At 29.6% G+C, this 20,014-nt stretch overlaps 5 protein-coding genes across 7 annotated transcripts; 3 read left to right on the top strand and 2 right to left on the bottom strand.

Moving 5' to 3' along the window:
• The first annotated feature begins 988 nt into the window (after positions 1 to 988).
• Positions 989 to 4,736, top strand: LOC103577438 (cysteine protease atg4da). Its single transcript, XM_008558071.3, has 6 exons — positions 989 to 1,379; positions 2,417 to 2,608; positions 2,746 to 3,096; positions 3,236 to 3,511; positions 3,598 to 3,998; positions 4,070 to 4,736. Exons 1-6 carry the CDS (start codon positions 1,343 to 1,345, stop codon positions 4,253 to 4,255), a joined length of 1,443 nt encoding a protein of 480 aa, XP_008556293.1. The 5' UTR covers positions 989 to 1,342; the 3' UTR covers positions 4,256 to 4,736.
• Positions 4,737 to 4,871: 135 nt separating this feature from the next.
• LOC103577439 (GTP:AMP phosphotransferase AK3, mitochondrial) lies at positions 4,872 to 7,097 on the bottom strand. The gene is made up of 5 exons (XM_008558072.3): positions 6,794 to 7,097; positions 6,424 to 6,621; positions 6,207 to 6,326; positions 5,672 to 5,844; positions 4,872 to 5,542 (listed from the first exon to the last, which is right to left on the bottom strand). The coding sequence occupies exons 2-5, from the start codon at positions 6,587 to 6,589 to the stop codon at positions 5,327 to 5,329; spliced, it is 675 nt and encodes a 224-aa protein (XP_008556294.1). The 5' UTR covers positions 6,590 to 6,621; positions 6,794 to 7,097; the 3' UTR covers positions 4,872 to 5,326.
• Positions 7,098 to 8,146: 1,049 nt separating this feature from the next.
• On the bottom strand, positions 8,147 to 11,466 carry LOC103577440 (inactive selenide, water dikinase-like protein). Its single transcript, XM_008558073.3, has 6 exons — positions 11,162 to 11,466; positions 10,683 to 10,982; positions 9,862 to 9,966; positions 9,518 to 9,779; positions 9,088 to 9,278; positions 8,147 to 9,016 (listed from the first exon to the last, which is right to left on the bottom strand). The coding sequence occupies exons 2-6, from the start codon at positions 10,966 to 10,968 to the stop codon at positions 8,619 to 8,621; spliced, it is 1,242 nt and encodes a 413-aa protein (XP_008556295.2). The 5' UTR covers positions 10,969 to 10,982; positions 11,162 to 11,466; the 3' UTR covers positions 8,147 to 8,618.
• A 623-nt stretch (positions 11,467 to 12,089) lies between these two features.
• Positions 12,090 to 15,266, top strand: LOC103577441 (probable methylmalonate-semialdehyde dehydrogenase [acylating], mitochondrial). The gene is made up of 7 exons (XM_008558074.3): positions 12,090 to 12,239; positions 13,164 to 13,236; positions 13,305 to 13,504; positions 13,585 to 13,663; positions 13,737 to 14,533; positions 14,624 to 14,902; positions 15,004 to 15,266. The coding sequence occupies exons 1-7, from the start codon at positions 12,213 to 12,215 to the stop codon at positions 15,103 to 15,105; spliced, it is 1,557 nt and encodes a 518-aa protein (XP_008556296.1). The 5' UTR covers positions 12,090 to 12,212; the 3' UTR covers positions 15,106 to 15,266.
• A 118-nt stretch (positions 15,267 to 15,384) lies between these two features.
• On the top strand, positions 15,385 to 19,463 carry LOC103577442 (uncharacterized). Of its 3 annotated transcripts, XR_001345374.2 has the most exons (5): positions 15,385 to 15,582; positions 15,690 to 16,167; positions 16,670 to 17,109; positions 17,232 to 17,371; positions 18,527 to 18,617. XR_001345374.2 is itself a non-coding variant. In XM_014444346.2 (4 exons), the coding sequence occupies exons 2-4, from the start codon at positions 15,696 to 15,698 to the stop codon at positions 18,743 to 18,745; spliced, it is 1,131 nt and encodes a 376-aa protein (XP_014299832.1). In that variant the 5' UTR covers positions 15,385 to 15,549; positions 15,690 to 15,695; the 3' UTR covers positions 18,746 to 19,463. The 3 variants fall into 3 exon arrangements, 2 of the variants coding, with proteins under 2 accessions (XP_014299832.1, XP_014299831.1); XM_014444346.2 differs by lacking the exon at positions 17,232 to 17,371 and having other exon boundaries at positions 15,385 to 15,549; positions 18,527 to 19,463; XM_014444345.2 differs by lacking the exon at positions 17,232 to 17,371 and having other exon boundaries at positions 18,527 to 19,463.
• Positions 19,464 to 20,014: the final 551 nt, after the last annotated feature.

Raw genomic sequence — 20,014 nt, 5'->3', positions numbered from 1 at the left:
AAAGTCATTACAATTCTGATTGAATTAAAAAAAAAATCCCACAATTATAATTATAATAATTATTTTTTTCATTTAAATAAAACTGTAGAACAGAAATTTTTTACCAACAGACCATTTATGTAAAATTAACATTTCAAAAATATTTGTCATTTAAAATTTTCCCGCGTTTTTTCTTGTAGCTGATAAAAGTTTTTTTTTATCAATTCAGACATGACAGAAAATCTTGAGCTGAAAAATCTCCTACTAAGAATAATATTTAAAATTTTAAAAAAGTCTTACCAGTTTTAAATTTGAATTTCGCGCTGCTTAACATGAAATTGTAATTTTTCTGTTTTCTTTTTCCTTAAGTAAAAAATTTTTTTTATAAACAATATATGATGTATATTCAAATCTCTTGTTAAAATTACTTTGAACATTCACATAAATAATACATAAAAAAAAGTTTTATTAATAAATTAGATGACTAAATATACAAAATAAAAATGTCAGTGCACTGACCTACCCTACAGTTAACACTGATAAAATATATATAATACCATAGTATCTATGTTAATTATATATACACAAGTAAATATGTATATAGATTTAATATATTTGTCAGTATTTTACATATACATCATATTTAAATATTTAAATAATAATAATAATAATAATAATAATAATAAATAAAAACAGTACTCAAAATAATTATAAAATATAATTACCTCATATTTTATATATTTTTTAATTAAAAAAAATATATGTAATGATTTGACATTTAAAATTCAATGAAACCGTATTTTCGCCGACGTCTAATATTTGAATTTTCATAAAAATGGCAAATGATTAAAAAAAAATATTTTGAAAAATTGCACCTGTAGTTTTTCAAATTTTCTACATGTGCATATTTTTATAATTGTCTTTTAACTCCAGAATCATAAAATTTAAATAATTATTCTACTGAACTGACAGTTGGTAAAGTAAAAAATAAAATTGTCAAGTGAATTAAAATAAACAAAAAAACTAAATAAATAAAATAAAAAAGGAGATATCAGTAAGAGAGAACACTGTTAAATGTCAATGTGTGATAGGTGATAATAAATTTATCTTTACAAATAATCTCTATTTGCAAAAGAATTTAAACAAAAGCTAAATATAAATTTTAAAATAAACTGTTGGATCGTCAGTTGACATATTTAAATATCTCGAGTCCAATAAAATGTAAATCCTACTACTAACCTGCAAGAAATAAATTTAACTACCGTATAAAAAAGTATTTTTTGTTATTATTAATAATTTTTAAATTAAATTACAATTAACACATTTATGCACTTCAACAATTCAAATTTTCTGCCTGTCAATCATGAATGGGCAAGTGAAATCTCCTCGAGAAAGGTTAAGTAAGTATATTATTTAATTTCACAAATTAAATTATATTTTAAATATGTTATGATAATTCATACTAATTGCTATCTGATGACTTACATAAATCATCATCAACTGCAAACATTTAAATTTAATATTTATGTAGAGCAAATATTTTTATTATTGACCCAGATGACACGTCACCTGGTTTCTGCTTTATTACTCTGGTACTTACGCTGTCATTGTGTTAAATATATTTTTATCAACGATATTAGTATTACTGATGACTGGTGACTGGTTGATTGACAATGTGACATCTAGATGTCATTTAATAAAATTATTTATGCCCGTGTAAAAAAAATCAAAACTTCAAAACGAATTTTTTTTCCACTTAAAATATGAAGAGACAAGTCAATTGACATCCTGATATTATTGACATGCTAAAGTAAAACGTTCAGAAATAGTTCAGAATTATCTTTTTCTGAATGTACTTTGCTGAAAAAAATTATGAAGCCTAGGAGTGGCAAAAAAAAATTACAAAACCCAAGTAGTACTCTTAGGTTTGTAATTTACAAGATTCGTTTTGTAACTATTTTTTGACATCAATGACACCAAATTGTTGACAACAATCAGAAATTTATAATTGAAAAAATATCTGACTTGACACAAGTGATGACAAAAAACAATTACAAATAAGTGTCAAATTAGTCATCAAAATTTTTCAATGGAAATCATTTTTTTGGGACGGAAAAAAGATGACAAGTTTCCTATGACTCCTAAATTAACATCTATATGTTTTATTTATATAAACATACTTGGCTTTGAGACAAAAAAAATTTATCTTGTCCTTTTAAAAGACATCTCAAAGTTGTCTCTGTGCTACTTGAGATCTACGAACGTTCATTTATAGTAAAGTAAATTGATTTTCTCTTTGTATTTTCAAAAATTTAAAGTTCGTGTTACATCTTTAAATTTAGAGTAAACTAAATTTTTTTTACACGGATCAGTTACCCGAAAATTAATAACTAATTATTATTATTATTACTTATTACTGTTTTTTTTTAATTTAAAGCTGGCTTAGGTACCAGTACCAGCAACTGGTTCGCAAGCTTGATCCCTCCTGAACAAATAGCCGGCATGCCAGACATACTCCACGTTACCGAAGAGACTCATCAACATCAGCTCAATGAAAGTGTTCTGGCGACAGAAGTTGACAGCAAAGTTAAAACAAAACTACTCACCATGTGGAATAATGTTAAATACGGTTTGTGTGAGCATTCACCATTAAACCAAGGCCTTGATAATTATTTTGACATTAAAATACCGGCCTAGACTAAACTAAGACTCTAAAAATTGCCATCAGCACAACATCAATAAAAAAATATTCATTTGCTTTTGTAGGATGGGCATCAAAAATAAAAACAAATTTTTCAAAAGAATCACCAGTGTGGCTTCTGGGTTCCTGCTACTACAAAAAACCAGAGGAAGCTCTGTCACTAGACAAGGCATCAGAAGCTGGCTTGGATCCAGACTCAAGTGGTGATGAATCTTTAGCAGAAGACGCGACAATAATGGACGAAGGAATGGACGGTTTTAAACGGGACTTTGTGTCACGACTCTGGTTGACGTATCGCAAAGAATTTCCTATTTTAAATGGATCCACTTATACCACTGATTGTGGGTGGGGGTGTATGCTCAGAAGTGGACAGATGATGCTGGCACAGGCGCTAGTTTGCCATTTTCTTGGTCGTGGTAATTTTAAATGTTTATTTATTTACTTACTGATGACTTGCGGAAATTTAAACCGAATTAGTACTGGTCGTGTCTGATCTTTATCAGATAAAAATTACTATTACATCGTAGTACTGATGATTTAATTTTTTATAAATAGATTGGAGATGGAGACCCGATCAAAAAGATGAAATTTATTTACAAGATGAAGCCAAGCATCGTATGATAATAAAATGGTTTGGTGATCAACCAACAGAACAAACCCCACTGTCTATTCATACCCTAGTAAAATTTGGAGCATCTGCGGGTAAAAGAGCTGGTGATTGGTACGGGCCAGCATCTGTTGCTCATTTACTTAGTCAGGCTGTAAAAGACGCTGCTCTGCGTCATGAACAGTTTGAAAATTTAGCTCTGTATGTTGCCCAAGACTGCGCAGGTATTTTGAATAATTATAATTATTCATAATTAAAAAAGTAAATAAATTGAACAGGAGTTTTATTGACGATAATCAAAACTTTTCAGTTTATCTGGAGGATGTAAGAAAAGCCTGCGAGAAAAGTGACGGCAGCTGGAAGTCTCTGATACTTTTAGTACCTCTGAGACTGGGCGCTGATAAATTAAATCCAAATTACGCGCCTTGTCTGACTGCGCTCTTGCAGCTGGACGTCTGTATCGGAGTAATTGGTGGCCGACCTAGACACTCACTTTACTTCATCGGCTACCAGGAAGACAAACTCATTCATCTAGACCCGCATTATTGCCAAGAAGCCGTTGATGTATGGAAAGATAATTTTCCTCTTGCCAGCTTCCATTGCTCGTCTCCTAGGAAAATGTTGCTGTCAAAAATGGACCCTAGTTGTTGCGTTGGATTTTATTTTTGTGATAAACAGGCTTTTGATAAGTTTGTTATGACTATTGAGAGAGTGAGTTTTATTTATTTTTATTATTTTTATTTTTATTTTTAATCTTAATTTTAATTTTTATTTTACTACAGTCTCTCGTGCCTTCGAATCAGAAGGTTGACTACCCGATGTTTCTATTTTGCGAGGGCAGTGGAGATGAAATAAGACGCGGCTACGAAGTTACTGAAGACATGATGGCCACTAGCACTAGTGCTAATCCTGAACAGTTTGCTGTTGATGAACTACCGTACGAATGCGAAGAATTTGAAGTTCTGTAATGATGATACCGTGTACTCATCATTCATTTAATTTTGTTATACGATTTTATTTTTCTTAGATAATTATTAATTATTAATTATTTGATATATTAATAATTGATAGTAACTAATGTACTTAAATATTTAATACAGATCGTCCGGAAATAATTTAAATGCTTTCTACGATCTCTTGATAATTATTTCAGCATTTGTTTAAATATAAATTTGAATTATGACTCTTTTGCCGAGCGACCCATGAGTTGATTAATTGAAGAAGATTAATTAAAAAAAAAAAGAATATGTGATTTTTATAGACTAGAATTTAAAAGTTTTAATTAATGTTTTAACATTCCGTTGGAATTTTTAAAATCAAAATTGTTTTTCTCAATTGTGAAATTATTTATTGTAAATATTTGATTATTTTATTTTTAAGTTACGAAATTTATATTCTAAGTTTATTTATTTTCATTTTATTTATCATTTTGTTTCGCGTCATTGAAATTCGTACTACCAAGAAAATAAACATAATTATAATAATGTTAAATAATTAAGTAAAATTTATGGAGACTTAATTAATTAATAAACTAATTAATTAATGAAAAAAATTTATTGTTATCAAATTATTTATTGTGCGTTACAATTTTTCTATTTTTGTACATTGAAAATTTATGTAAAAAATTACTCGTCAGCCAGTACGAGTTTTAATTACTAAATTCTAATTAGTCTTAATTATTTTTGGCCTTAAAAAATAATTTTTGACCAAAAGTAATTAACACAAAACTGAAACTCAATTAAAATAAAAAATTATCTAGTAAGTAGTAATCAATACAATTTCAGTAGTCAAGTAATTAATTAATTAAATAATAAATTAACTTGGCTATCAAAGTACTCTGAAAATTAACGATACTGAAATTTGCCAACGTCTACTAACTTCTTCATGAAAATTAGATCTTCATTTAGATAAATAAAACAAAAATTACTATTAATAATAAAATCTATAAAATAACTTGTACTATTTAATTAATTGATGTCTTAAAAATATCTTGACTGTGACTTGTGATAAGAAATCCACCGGGGAAACTCATACGTTAGTTAGTTAGCAGCAATAAACTCAGCGACATGTTTTTTTATTTTAGGCCAAATTTCATTGGTCGTATTTCCTTTGAAGTCTTCGACAATACCCAGTGTCTTATAGTAATTAATGACTGGTTCGGTTTGGAGTGAATAATTTTTAAGTCTTTTGGCAACTACTTCTGGTCGGTCATCGATTCTTTGGCTCAATGGTTCACCAGTAACATCATCCTTGCCCTTGTAAAAATTTAAATGAACCCATTTTTTAATTTCATTTATTATCATTAAGCCAATTACATACAAGCATTGATACCTAATCCCTGCTTAGGAATTAATAATAATGATATAATACATTTAATTATTTACCTGTACTTTAGGATCATTGAAACCAATATTATAAACTCGTCCACTAGGTAAATGAACCCATCTATTACGTACACGTTCAATAATAACTTCATGCGGTACTATTAAATTTAATACTAAATTAACTGGAAACTTATCTTGTAATTTTTTTGCTTGTTCTATTGTCCTTGGAAATCCTTAATTAATTAAATAAATAAATACTTTTATTTATGACAGATAATTTAAAAAATTTTAAATTACATATCAAAAAAATATTTTAAAATCCATACAAGACTTAAAAATCTTTGAATTTTCAAAAATTTTTTTAAATATCTAACACGATCCTGAAGTTCGTAGATAAGTAAAAATTTTCTGATTTTTTTTCAACAAATCAGTTACAAAAAATAGCACATGTAGAAAATTAAAAAATAAACATGTGCGATTTTTTAAAATATTTTTTTTTTATAATCGTTTGTAAAAATATTCAAAAATTATTAGACGTCAGCCAACCAGAATCATACATTTGAATTATTATTAAAAATAAAATCCAAATAATTACCGTCTAGTAAATAATTAGCGCCATTGACAGCATTAATTTCATGAGCAACAAGATCGATAATTAATTCATCAGGTACCAGACTTCCTTCATTCATAAATTTCGATGCTTGTTTACCTAAGTCTGATATGATAAAAAATTAATACTTACATAATCAATGAATATTCATCGAAATTATTGACTAGGTCATTAATAAAAAAAAAAAATAATAATTACACACCAGTAGCACGTGTCACGTGGTCCCTAAGTTTGTCTCCAGTAGATATATGACTAACCCCAAAATCTTTAACAATCCTAGATGACACAGTTCCTTTTCCAGAACCTGGTGCTCCGATAATGACAGCGCGGAGAGCCGCGGCCCTGACGATGCTCGAAATACGGACCATTTTATTATCTGTGCGTTTTGGTAAATTCCAGTCTAAAATAACAAAAAAAATGAATAAGTAAACCCATGCCCTCATGTCCCATTGATGCGGACAGTTATTTTATTCAAATAAATTATCTCTTGCACTGAGTATTCAAATCTTTGCAATAAATGCAATTATATTTACAACTGATAAGGTTTTAATATTTAAATCAAATTATCTTACCTTAGTAATTATTATTATTATAGAAAATTTGACCGGCAAGAGCGCAATTGCATCGCTGACAATTGTCTCTAGTGATGGTAAAAATTACAGTTAAGTATTTTAAATAATAAATGCGCGGCCGCACTTTACACTTAAATTTTAGTTTGTTCCTGACCTTCGACCTAAAGATAAATTCTAGTGGAATAATTTGTATGTAATGAAGGTTTTTTGATAGTATGTCATTTATGTATCAGTACATATAATACCGTACTTATATATTCATTTTATGACGCAAACTCACTCTACTGTTGTGTCACCACTCCAATTATTTTTTTACTCAATAGTTACAGCTAATAAACTACATTAATTAATATACTACAAATTACTCATAAAATTATTTATCTTAACTTAATCTTACACGTTTAAAAAAAATTTATTCAAAAAATTTCGGCATGCAGAACTTTTTAACGAGGGAGATTAGAACTTGGAGTAGAACTTTGATGGAAATCAAAAATTTTATCTAGGATTTTATATGGGCAAACTTTGAGTAAAAATATAACATTTTTTAGATATACTTTTACTATATATTTACCCTTGTTTTGAAAAAGTTCAAAAATCTGTAATTTGAAAATTTGTATGAAAGTTTTTTATGATCTTGAAATTAGCACACAATTACAAATTTTTGAATTTTTTTGAGCAATTAAATTTGAAGAAAAAAAAAAAAAACTAAAAATATGCACATGTAGAAAATTAAAAAAACTACAAGTGCAATTTTTCAAATATTTTTTTTTCGTATAATTTATCGTTTTTAAACAAATTCAAAAATTATAAGACGTCGGCTAACTTTAGTATCATTGGTTTTTTAATTTTTATGGGGGTATTAATTTCTGATGGGAAATTTTTCGGAACCAGAGTAAAATGTAATAAAAATATGTTTTAAAAATTTTCTTTTTTTTTTTTTGAAATTCGCTCATATAAAATTTTTTTTTTTTACTGTCCAAGTCACAAAAGTTCCAGTCGAAGTTTTAATCTCAAGTTTAAAAGTTCCACATGTCGAACTTTTTTTGAACGAATTTTTTTTAGACTTAAATTTCCATCACAATTTTGTGTCTGATTTTTATAATTCATCCAAAGTTGAATAACTTTTAAAAAGAATAATTATCGTAAAATTTAATTTGTTATAAAATAATTGACAACTTTATATAAAATTACTAATAAATAATTAGTCAAGATGTAAAATATATAAAAAAAGTTATCGTGAAATTTTTTTATTGACAAAGTAGCACTTTTTTTTATTTAGTATGAAAAGTTAATACATTTTAATTAATTAGAGCTATTTATATTTATTTTCAATAAAATTACTATCATGTGATTGATATTTTATAAATTTTTTTCGTCAAGAAAAATTTACAATTTCGTTTAGATTTTGAAATTATAACTCTCCATTAAAATATTTATATATATTTATAAGTAATGTTCTTATTTATAAAAGAAAAAATAATTATTTAATCAGTTAATTAAAAAATTTATCCTAATTGTAAATTGCTCATTTGCTTGCATTAAATTATTTTAAATTAACAATTAGTTTAAAAAAAAAAAAATTAATCGATTACAAAAAATATCAACAATTTTCAATGATACGAAAAACGGACAAAAGTAAATTTATATATAAAAAAAATATAATGAAATAAAAATAACATTTAAAGCAGACGAAAAATAAGCGCAATTTTAAACTTAATTATGTGACAACACACTAATCAATAAGTGATAACTCAAAGCTGTTTATTTATTAAATGATAAGAATGATGATGACAATGATAATGATGATGGCACTCCTAGCAAACGTCTACCAAAGCTCTCCATCTTTTTCTTTCGCCGGTACCTCAATAACTCGAGGTTTGTCGATTATTCTCGCAGAGCGATTTCCTTTCTCGACGATGCCGATGATCCAGGCTTGATAGCCCTCTTGCTTTTCAATGTCTTTACAGTAAGCGGCTGCCTGTTCTCGTGGTAAGCAGATCAGAAGTCCGCCGCTGGTCTCTGCAGAGTGTCCTTGCAACAGTTGGAACATGTTGCCGCAAGCTTTTGCAACCGCTGCCATTTTAGCGATCACGGGTAAATTGTGAATTACAAAGGACACTTCATTTTTCTGATGCTTTGCTAAATTTTGTGCGTGGCCTAGCAGACCGAAACCCGTAACATCCGTGGCACCGTGGGCATTATATTTGTGCATTAAACGCGCAGCTAAAAAATTATCAATCAGTCAAAAGATCTAGTTATAATCAAAATAAATAAATCAATAAATAAATGAATACCTATTCTATTTAGTCTAGCCATACTGTCCATTGCTCGTTGATAAGCTTTCCGTACATCATCTTCACTAACAACTAATTTTATTCTGTTCCAACGATCTGGTTGATCCAACCATTGATGGGCATTTACTGCTACTTGGGTACCTAGTGGTTTTGTCAGTACAAGGACATCTCCAACAACTGCATTATCTGGCCTATTGAAAAAATTACATATATATGAATTAATAAAAGCATTTATTTCAAATTAATAAATGATTAATTACTTGAAATAAATTGTAGGAATCAATCTTTTGTAATTATTTTCAAAAATAATTAATTAATAAGAAAGACCCACTTTAATTTACCTGATTTTCTTTAGAATACTCAATTGACTAAAGTATCCTACTGTATTTACAGGATATTAATTACTAGTTAATAAAAAAAAAATACATACACGATGTATTCATTAGGCTGACAAACGGTAGAAGCAACCCCGCCGATAGTACACCAGGGATTGACAACAGTCTGCCCACCAGTGACTGTAGTACCAGCCTCTAAAGCTGAGTCTTTGAACCCTCTCATGATTAAAGGTACCACGACGTCCCGTTCTTTCTCCGTCATCTTCGTGCTCACTCCGAGCAACATCAGCATGTTATCACACTCGGTCACTCCCATCGCGTACAAGTCACTCAGCACATTCGCGCAAGCGATTTTACCTAAATTATGTTATTAAGAAAAAAAATGATAATAGTAGGAGGGATGTTATTTGTCGGCGGACATACTCCCCGATACTCTTACCCATCATATAAGGATCGTCGACCAGTGGATAAAAGAAGTCTGTTGTTTGTACCAGGCTGAGTCCTCCATGTCTTAGTGGGGTCACGGAGGAATCCATGCCAATGCCTACAATAAATTCATAGTAAATATTAAAATAATTGTAAAAATTCAAAGTCACGTGGGAGATTTTATGATTCTGAAGTTAGCACAGTTCAAGATTTTTGAATTTTGTTTCAAATTCAATTTAAAAAAAAAAAAACACGTGTAGAAAATTAAAAAAACTATAAGTGCAATTTTTTAAAATATCGTTTTTTTAAATTTATTGTTTTGAAATTCAAAAATTATTAGACGTCAGCCAACTTCAGTATCATAGGATTTTGTTTTTAAATTTCTGATCAGTTGACTCTCATTCAAATTTGGCGGGTAAATAAAAATAGTTGAGAACCTCTAGGCGGGCGCCAACGTGGCAGCCATATTTTATAACCAAGTACCGTAAATATTAAACCGGGCCCTGTACTATCCTAAATATCAGAACAATGAGCAACTCGTACCAATACCAAAGCGTCTAACAATGGCGTCTATCATTAATTAACATAAATATAAATACAATTTAAACCCATCAAATTTACAATTCGTATGAATAAATAACCACCCGAAAAAGTTGATTCGACTCATCTTTATCAATGAATTCAAGTACTTTGCTAGATCCATGTAAAAAAAAATCAAGCCGGTAGCACATGGCCAAAGACGCCGCGCCAAATTTATTCCAGCATCAATGGACCCAGACAAAATTCAAACCAAGGACATTGTCTTACTTATTTTTGTATTTAAAATCCACTTACCAATACGTGGAATAGCCATGTGCATAAAGTGAGCATGTTCATGATCCTGAACACTACTATCATCGGACTGAAGTCCCTCGAGAAGTTTACCAAGAACTTCCTGAGGGACTTTACACCCTCATCCTTTTAAGTCCGCGAACCGCGTTAAGCGGAAAGTAGCGTCCAGGTCATGTGCCACTGGATCAAATGGCCTACGTAGTGATAGAGCATTTGGATTACCCCCTAATTCCAATTGTCCAACAGACAGAGCATCTTGGCTGACTGTCGTCACCTGAATATCCGCCATTTTTCCCTGCGAAACTGTAAAACAAATAAAATTATAAACTCCATCCAATAATTGCGCTCAATAATTCAAAAAAAAAAAAAAAGTTTGATTTTGTTTTTTTAAATAATCGATGACAGCGGGGTTGAGTTTATAAAAAAAATTTGAATTAATTTATAAAATGTTACAGCCCTGTGACTTTATCTTTATCACTCACCGTAATAAATGATTGGTATCTTGCTTTAATTTAAGACTCAAATGTTCAACTACCGCCGCCACTGCTGGGTTCTCACTCACTTGTAGCGTCTTCACTTTCCTCGGCTCAACCTCTTGTGTCTGGACAAACTTACCCACCAACAGACAGCCACTGGCGCGCAGTGGGTTATGGGTTTACGTTGTTTGCAGGTAACACGCAACTTTGTGGACTTGGACTATCTCAATATGATAGCAACAGCTCGTACACGGGCGTCGAGCAACCGGGATCAACGGCAGACGACAAATGCTAAATGCTCATCGACGCTGTAATCCCAAACCCCAAAACCCTCGGCTTACTAAATTTTATCCCACCCAACTAATTGTTATTTTTCAATTGGTCCGTTCCTTGCCGCGCACGCGCACTTATTTTAATTTCTATTTTTCTATTGGTTTATTCAAAATCACGCATGCGCGCCGCGCGCTTTTCAAACCAGGCGCGTATTCGGAAATTTAAATGCCCCGCGCTTTAAAAAATTTGTTTTATTTACTATTTACTGTACAATTAACAACTTTGTTTATATTTATTGCAGTCAACAAATTAATCAGTATATGAAATAATTAAAAACTAAATACTAATTATTAAACAGGTCGTCAATTCAAAATTCCCCGAGCTAAGTGATTAGATTTTTTGTTTTGTTTACAATTGCTGGCATTTGTTGTTGCAATTTATTGTTTTATAATTAATTGTTGAATAATTAAGTTTATAAAATGTCGCAAGTGTAAGTGGTTCTCAATTAATTGACAAAAATTAATATTGTGAGGAGTTTGGAAAAAAAAATGGAGATTACTGATAATATAGAGGGTTAAATTATCAGTAAACGGTTTGTGTAGAAGCTTAAAGATTTTTTTTAGACTTTATTATTATTATTATTATTATTATTCTATTTGTATTGGTCGTTTTTTAATGAGATAAACGAGCCAAGCGGGTTGGAGTTAATCAGTATGCTATCAAATATTACGTTGCTACTCTTCAGCAAACTGCTCTGGAAGTATCGTCTTTAAATAAATTCACCATGGCTTTACTCGTACAAACTTACAAGGTACATTTTTAAATTAATTAACAATTTTTTAAATTAACAATTAGTAGGTTTTGTTTTTATAATTAAATATTTATTTATAAAAAGTAACAGAATAATTTTATTCACTTGTGAAATTTTAAAAATATGGATTAGAAATTTATATCTATATGTTTTTAACATATATATTATTTATATTTATAATGTATATGTATAAATAATCTATTTACTTAAAATTTGACGTTTATTTTTATTTGCTAATTTTTTTTTTTTTAAATAAACTCAAAAGTTTTGTTTTAATTAACGAAAATGTAAAAAACATATGGAGAAATATTTTATAAATTTTTTTATAAAATTTAAAAGTCAAAATTATTTTATTTATATAAGAATACTTATTTTATTAGTATTAAAATAATACGACCTTGGAAGCTAATAAATTAAATTAAATTGCTAGTCAAAGTGAACATCATCCGGGTGTCATAGAATCTTAATGATTTAACTCTTCTTATATAATAAAATATAATATAATATATAAAATATATAAATCAAGTAACTAAAAATAGTTATTATTGATTAATAAAATAAAAATTATTTTGTTAGAACAATTTTTACGCTCATTATCATATTCATTAGTTGCGCAGACTATTATCTGGGTCGTATTTATTTTAATTATTCTATAGTCTAGTAATTACATTTAATTAGTTAATTAACCCCGGGTATCTATACTGGGTTTTTGGAGGAATTTTTAAAATTTCATTTTTTTTATTATTCTTCAATTTTCATTAACAATTTAAAATTTTTGACTTTGGTAACTTCTAGGCCACGTATTAGAAGTCCAGATTTTTTGAAAGCCTGGAAAACTTGACTGTTCCCTAAAAGACCTAGTGCACGTACCCAGTCCCGAAAAATATAATAGCGTATACGCAGTCAATTAATAATTTTTTTCAGATGAATGTAATAAGAAGATCATTCTGCAGCGCTACTCCATCAGTAAAATTGTTTATCGATGGACAATTTGTTGGTAACTATTATTTACAAATGACTAAATAAGTAAATATAAATTAATATAATTTATTTTTATGTAAATAGATTCAAAAAGTACAGAGTTTACTGACGTACATGACCCAGCGACAAATAAGTTACTGTATCGGACTCCAAAGTCTACTAGATCCGAGATGGAAAGTGCTGTAGAAAGTGCTAAACATGCATATGAAAAATGGCGAGATAGTAGTGTGTTAACCCGACAAGGACTTATGCTCAGATATCAAGCTCTACTTCGCGAGCGCTTGGTACTAAAAATTCATTATCACAAAATTATTTATTTATTTATCTAAACTCTAGTATTTACAACTGACTGATGGGGTTTCAGAAAGAGATAGCCTTTACTATAGTAAGAGAAAACGGGAAAACTATGGCCGATGCTGAAGGAGACGTGCTGCGGGGTATACGTAAGTAAAAAAAATTCTATTTATATATTTATATAAAAATAAAAATATATTTATGAATTATTTTTATTTATAGAGGTAGTGGACGCGTGTGCAGCGATCCCGATGCTCCAGATGGGAGAATCTACGCCGAACGTAGCTAAAGACATGGATATAATTTCATACAAAATTCCTCTAGGTGTCACAGCGTCAATTTGTCCTTTCAACTTCCCGGCGATGATCCCGCTCTGGTCGTTTCCCATATCGGTTGCTTGTGGGAATGCAACGATACTGAAACCCTCTGAAAGAGTTCCCGGAGCCTCGATAATCCTCGCCGAGTTGTTCGCCGAAGCCGGAGCACCTCCAGGTCTGCTTAACATAATCCACGGACAGCACGCAGCAGTCGATTTTATCTGCGAGCACCCGGACATCCGTGCAGTTTCCTTCGTAGGCTCAGATCAGGCTGGAAAATACATTTACAAGCAAAGTAGCGCTCATGGCAAACGTGTCCAGTGTAACATGGCCGCTAAAAATCACTGCATCGTAATGCCAGATGCCAATAAAAATAAAACAGTATCGCAAATCGTCGGCGCGGCTTTTGGAGCCGCGGGTCAACGTTGCATGGCTTTATCAGTGGCCGTGTTCGTAGGAAAAGCTCGCGAGTGGATCCCAGATTTAGTTGCTGCCGCAAAACAACTAAAAGTAAATGCTGGTCATATTCGTGGCACTGATCTCGGTCCAGTTATCTCTCCGCAAGCTAAAGAACGCATTCACAGTTTAATTGAGTCCGGTGTCAATGAAGGCGCTACGCTAGACCTCGATGGCCGGGGGATCGTCGTTCCCGACTTCGAAAATGGTAATTTTGTCGGACCTACTATCCTATCTGGCGTTGAGGTGAATTTTACAATTACAATATTTAAATTCGAGGATTTAAATTAAATATTCACTTGATCTTAATTAATATTCAATCCTTTGTATGTTTAGTCACACATGAAGTGCTACACTGAAGAAATTTTTGGACCCGTTTTATCATGCATGTTTGCTGATACTCTAGACGAAGCTATTAAAATAATAAACGACAGTCCTTATGGCAACGGTACCGCTGTTTTTACAACAAATGGAGCAACAGCACGAAGTTTTATCAACAGAATTGAAGCCGGACAAGTCGGTATCAATGTACCAATTCCCGTACCTCTGCCAATGTTTAGTTTCACTGGCAACAAAGGATCGTTCCTTGGTGACAATCACTTTTATGGAAAATACGTACGTATAATTTATACATACATATATATAAAATAATTTATTCTACTCTGATATATTTTAACTATCGGCTATTGATTATTGATAACTTATTTATACTCTAGGGGATAAATTTCCATACACAAACGAAAACAGTAACCCAGCTGTGGAGATCTGAAGATACAACGGATATCACGTCTTCTACAGCAATGCCAACAATGCAATAAATATCAATACCATATAAAGAATTGATAAAAAAAAAAAAAAATAAAAGAACTCAGGGAATGTCTTTCTATATTAAATAAAAACTCCACGTCTTCCAATTAAAGATTTTAAATATAAAAATGTACTTTTGTAAAGAAATATATATATATGCTTTAAATATCAATGTCAACAGACTCTTGTGTATATTATTGTATTTTTAAAGAAAAATTTAATATTTAAATGTCAAAGGGCATTTAAATCCCTGGGTATTAACGCGAACACATTGAGCGCAAGCGCTGTTTTATTCTTCTCTTATATTATTATATATTAACTTGCATTCGATTCTCTCGGCCTTTGGGTGAAACGCATCTGCGCCTTCCTGGTGCGAGCCCTTGCCGCAGATTCAGCTCCGCTATTCCGGAGAGTATTCTCCAGAGCACCGGATCAACGCGTAACGTTCTGTCAAAGTAACTCGCATTTTTTAAAATTTATTTTTAATAGTAAGTAAATACTCTGGAAAAAAATATTTTGTTTTATTAATCAGTTATTTTTCGGGAGTAAATTGAAGTAATTGTTGATTTAAGTAATTTATTTATTTTTTTGACAGGTAAAAATGTACAAGACCGTGCGGAAAGGAGATGCAAGTCTCCAGTACACGATTTTACCGCAAACGGACCAGTTTTTTGACAATGGCCCTCCAATTGCACCACCACCGTCGCCCTCAGCACGTGATAACAATTATCTGTGGAGTGTTTATAAATATTTTGTTACCGCAACGGTAATAATATACAAGCTTGTTATTCCCGCTGTTATTGTCGGCATGTGCATCTGGACTATCGTTACTATTTTGAGTGAAACTTATGCCTCCAATGGTGCCAGTTACGATGATGATGATTATATTGATGTTGATGATGATCATACTGTCTCTCAATTAATTGCCAATACTATTAGTAATGATAATAATAATAATAACAATAATATTGTTGATGTCAATGATGACGTTAACAATATTACTGAATTTATAACTCAGACATTCGATACTTTTATTAATGATGAGACTACTGTTGATAATTATACAAGTACAGGTGAATATTATGACATTACTAATTAGAGATAATTATTTAACTCGTGTAGAAAAAAATTTTTAATTTTTTTATTTGAACTTTTAAATTTGAGGATTCTGAACCTTGAGTTGATTATTGGGAAAAAAAATTTTTTTATTTTCAACTTTCTGACCTCGGATAGGTCTGATAAGAATAAAAAACTTAAAGTATTTTTTTTCAAACAAGAAAAATTTAGGTCGAATTATTTTTGTTTAAAAAATTATGAAAAAGTACTCAGTTAAAAATTTTTTTTAGATTTTTTAAAAAATGATAAATTATTAAAAAAAAAATATTCAAAAAAATTGCACTTATAATTTTTTTAATTTTCTACATGTGCATTTTTTTTTTTTTGCAATTGATTTGTTGAAAAAAAATCCAAAAATTGGTAATTGTCCGCTAACCAGGGTCATATTTTTTTAAAGTTAAAAATCAATCCAATGTTTTTTTACTCGTACAATTTATTTATGAATTATTATCATTATAGATGAGTTGGTGACAGAAGTAACAGCAACAGAAGAAACGATTACTGAAGTAGAATCAACGTCACTGTTATTATCGACATTGATTGAGACATCATCAATCTTGGAAACATCGAGCTCTAAGATAAAACTTGAGACTCAAGAGTTCACTGACCCGACGATAACAACAATGCCGACAACTTCTGTAAGCTCGACGAGTGGTTATAAAAAAGCTAAGATGCCACGTGTTACTCTTAAACTACGGGAGAATGAAACAATACCGCAGATGTACATGAAAGCCGGAATTGCGTCTTACAAAAAAGGAAATATTACAACAAGTGTACTTGCACATGGTCTCAGTCTCGAGGGGTTGATATTCAAGACACCTGAGGGTACCATTAAGCCGTGGAAAGACAAATGGCCTTTTGGCGAGTCCTCACTCTACAAAGATTACAGCCAGTGGAAGGTAATTATTTTAAGTGAAATAATAAATTTACTTTGCATATTTTTCAGGAATGGTTTGTTTATAATTATCGTTATTTAATGCTGTAGTAAATAATGTAGACTATTTATATCTCGACTTATTAGCATTGAGGCTCAAAGTTTTGTCTGGCTGAAAGTTACTCTAGCACGTACTGGCTCTAGGGCGTCACGAAAGTTTAACGATTGCGAATAAAATATTGATTGGGCTGCAGCTTTAGAAATGCAACAACATAAAACAAGACTCTGTATGTTTTAAAACATTTTTCAACACCCAGTCTTCATTCTTTTTCTTTTTACTTCCTCGTATATTTTATTACAGCCTCTATAAATAATATATAAAATAGATTCAGGAGTTTTGACAATAAATTGAAAATTTTAAATTAAATTATTAAATACTCAGGAAATTAATCATACTTTTGTTCAATTAAATATTTAAATTGTGACATTAATGATTTCTAATAAGTTTGCTAATTAAATTAAAGTATGACTGACCAAGTCTTCAATAAATAAATCCCTGCCATAATAATTTTAGTTCAACCCAATTAATATGAGCAAGAAATCTTTAGAGCTAAAATGTATGAATTAAAAATTAAACATGAGCTCATGAATATTATTGATTTATAATGAATTGAATCAAGTTACGATAATTAAAATTTATTAATTATTTATTTATATGATACTTGCAATATATTCATATATTTTTTTTAAAATGAGATTTTTTTTTCTTTCACTGTTTTACTAAAATTTAATTGCAGTGATATTTTGACAGATTTTTTTTCAAATTTTATATACTAGGTAATTTTATACTTCGTATTTATCAGTCATCAATATTTATTTATTTATTTAACGCTCCACAATTTACAAAATTTTATAATATTTATTCGTGTTATCACATTGCGAAAAAATAAACATAAACAATCAAACAGTTCAATTATTGGACTCAGTTTTCACTCTACTTTCCATTCCGACTCTAATTGACTTCTCGAATGCATTTAGAGACCCACCAAAAAAATGCACAGATTTGAAGGTAAAAGACCCAGTACCTGATCAGGAAACTAGTAATCGATCACTCCGTGTATTTTTATATCTATATTTCGTATAATTTAGTAAATATAGACATTCAAATACATGAGTAATCGAGTACTAGTTCCCTGATCGTACTGAGTCTCTTATCTTAGTAATTTAAAAATTCTATTTCTGAGACCGTTTTGTATAAATGACTTATTGGCGTATGAAATTTTTGTCTATTTTCCCTTAGACTCTTATTCGGGACACTGAACTTAATACTTGGCAAAATTTATAATTTCAAATCTGATATCTTGAATGTTTATTTGATAATTAAATATCATAAATATTAATAATCTACTAGTTTATAAATATATTCTGTGCTTACTTTGCAGAAAATAAGCGAATTTCATCAGCAGATGTTCGCGATTTTGGTGACACTGATGGCAATATCAATTTTAATATTCTGCATACTGACTGTAGTGCAGCTTAAGGCTCATCGGCGTAAATGTCAAAATGTTGAAGAGCCACTTTTAGATGAAAAGCAAGATGAGGAGGAAGTAGATCATAGATCGAAGCTACTTGACTCAGAAACCAAAGATGATACTGACTAAGGAATTATTTATTATTATTATCATTCCTTTTTTTTTTCATTTACTTGATGTTCAATTTATAATGATGGTGAATTCACTTAACGATCAGTTTTTTTATATTTATTATTGAAGGAATTATGGCTTTCCTGATCTCTTTCATACCGCATAAGTGAATATCAATTCGATTTACGCACTGCGATACCACTGAGTTTATAATTTAAATTTAAAAATAATTATCGTGGAGGGAATTTTCGCGTTTCGACAATTAAATTAAATCTTTGAGTATAAAGATTTAAAAGAATATTAATCATTAAATATTTAAGTGTCATAAATATTAAGATATTGTATTTAAATAAACCGCATGGTAAAGTATTGACGTGTTTTATGATACTGAGAGTAATGAAAAATAATCAGAGGGCAATTGTGCAATTTGTGACGTTGAGTTAAATCACAATATATGACTGAAGAAATTATTATTTAAATAAAAGTTTAAATTTAAATTCAAATGCATATCTGATGTACTCTAGTTTAAATTATTATTATCAATAATGATAATTATTTAAAGCACTTGATTAAATAAATTTATCTCTCAATTGCAATGTACAAATTATCCTTCATAATTATTATTATTATAAATATGTGTATATATTTTTATGGACTTCCAATGGCGATAATTGCAATGATACTGAAGTTAGCCGGTCTGATAATTTTTGGATTTTTAAAAAATGATAAATTATTAAAAAAAAATTATTTTGAAAAATTGCACTTATAGATTTTTCAATTTTCTATATGTGCATTTTTTTAGTTTTTTTTTTTTTTGTAATTTATTTGGTGTAAAAAATTCAAAAATTGTAGACTGTCGTAACTTCCGGATCATTGATTACTAGAGTTTTAAAAATATGTTTTTTAAATTTATTTAAAAATTATTATTGTTATGTTTAGTAATAGAGTAGCGTAGGGTAGATTTATAATAAAAATAAAAAATAAAAATTGAAATATTTTATTAACTTTTAAAATGATTAGATACCAGATAAAAAAAATTTTTATTTAGTTATAAATTATAAATAATAAATATTTTAAAAAATGTAATAATTACGCTCAAATTAAAAGAGTTTAATTGATAATATCAGGGATGATTATATTTTAAATAATTATATTTTTTAAATCTATATTTTTATTATTTTTACGCACTATACTTTTTACTATTGTAAATAATCAGTAATCACATAATCAGAGTTTAAAAAATAACTAGTGAAATATATACATATATAAATATATATTGATATTGAT

This window comes from Microplitis demolitor, chromosome 4, assembly GCF_026212275.2.
Source record: "Microplitis demolitor isolate Queensland-Clemson2020A chromosome 4, iyMicDemo2.1a, whole genome shotgun sequence".
Lineage (NCBI taxonomy): Eukaryota > Metazoa > Arthropoda > Insecta > Hymenoptera > Braconidae > Microplitis > Microplitis demolitor.
This window is presented reverse-complemented; position numbering and strand designations above follow the sequence as displayed.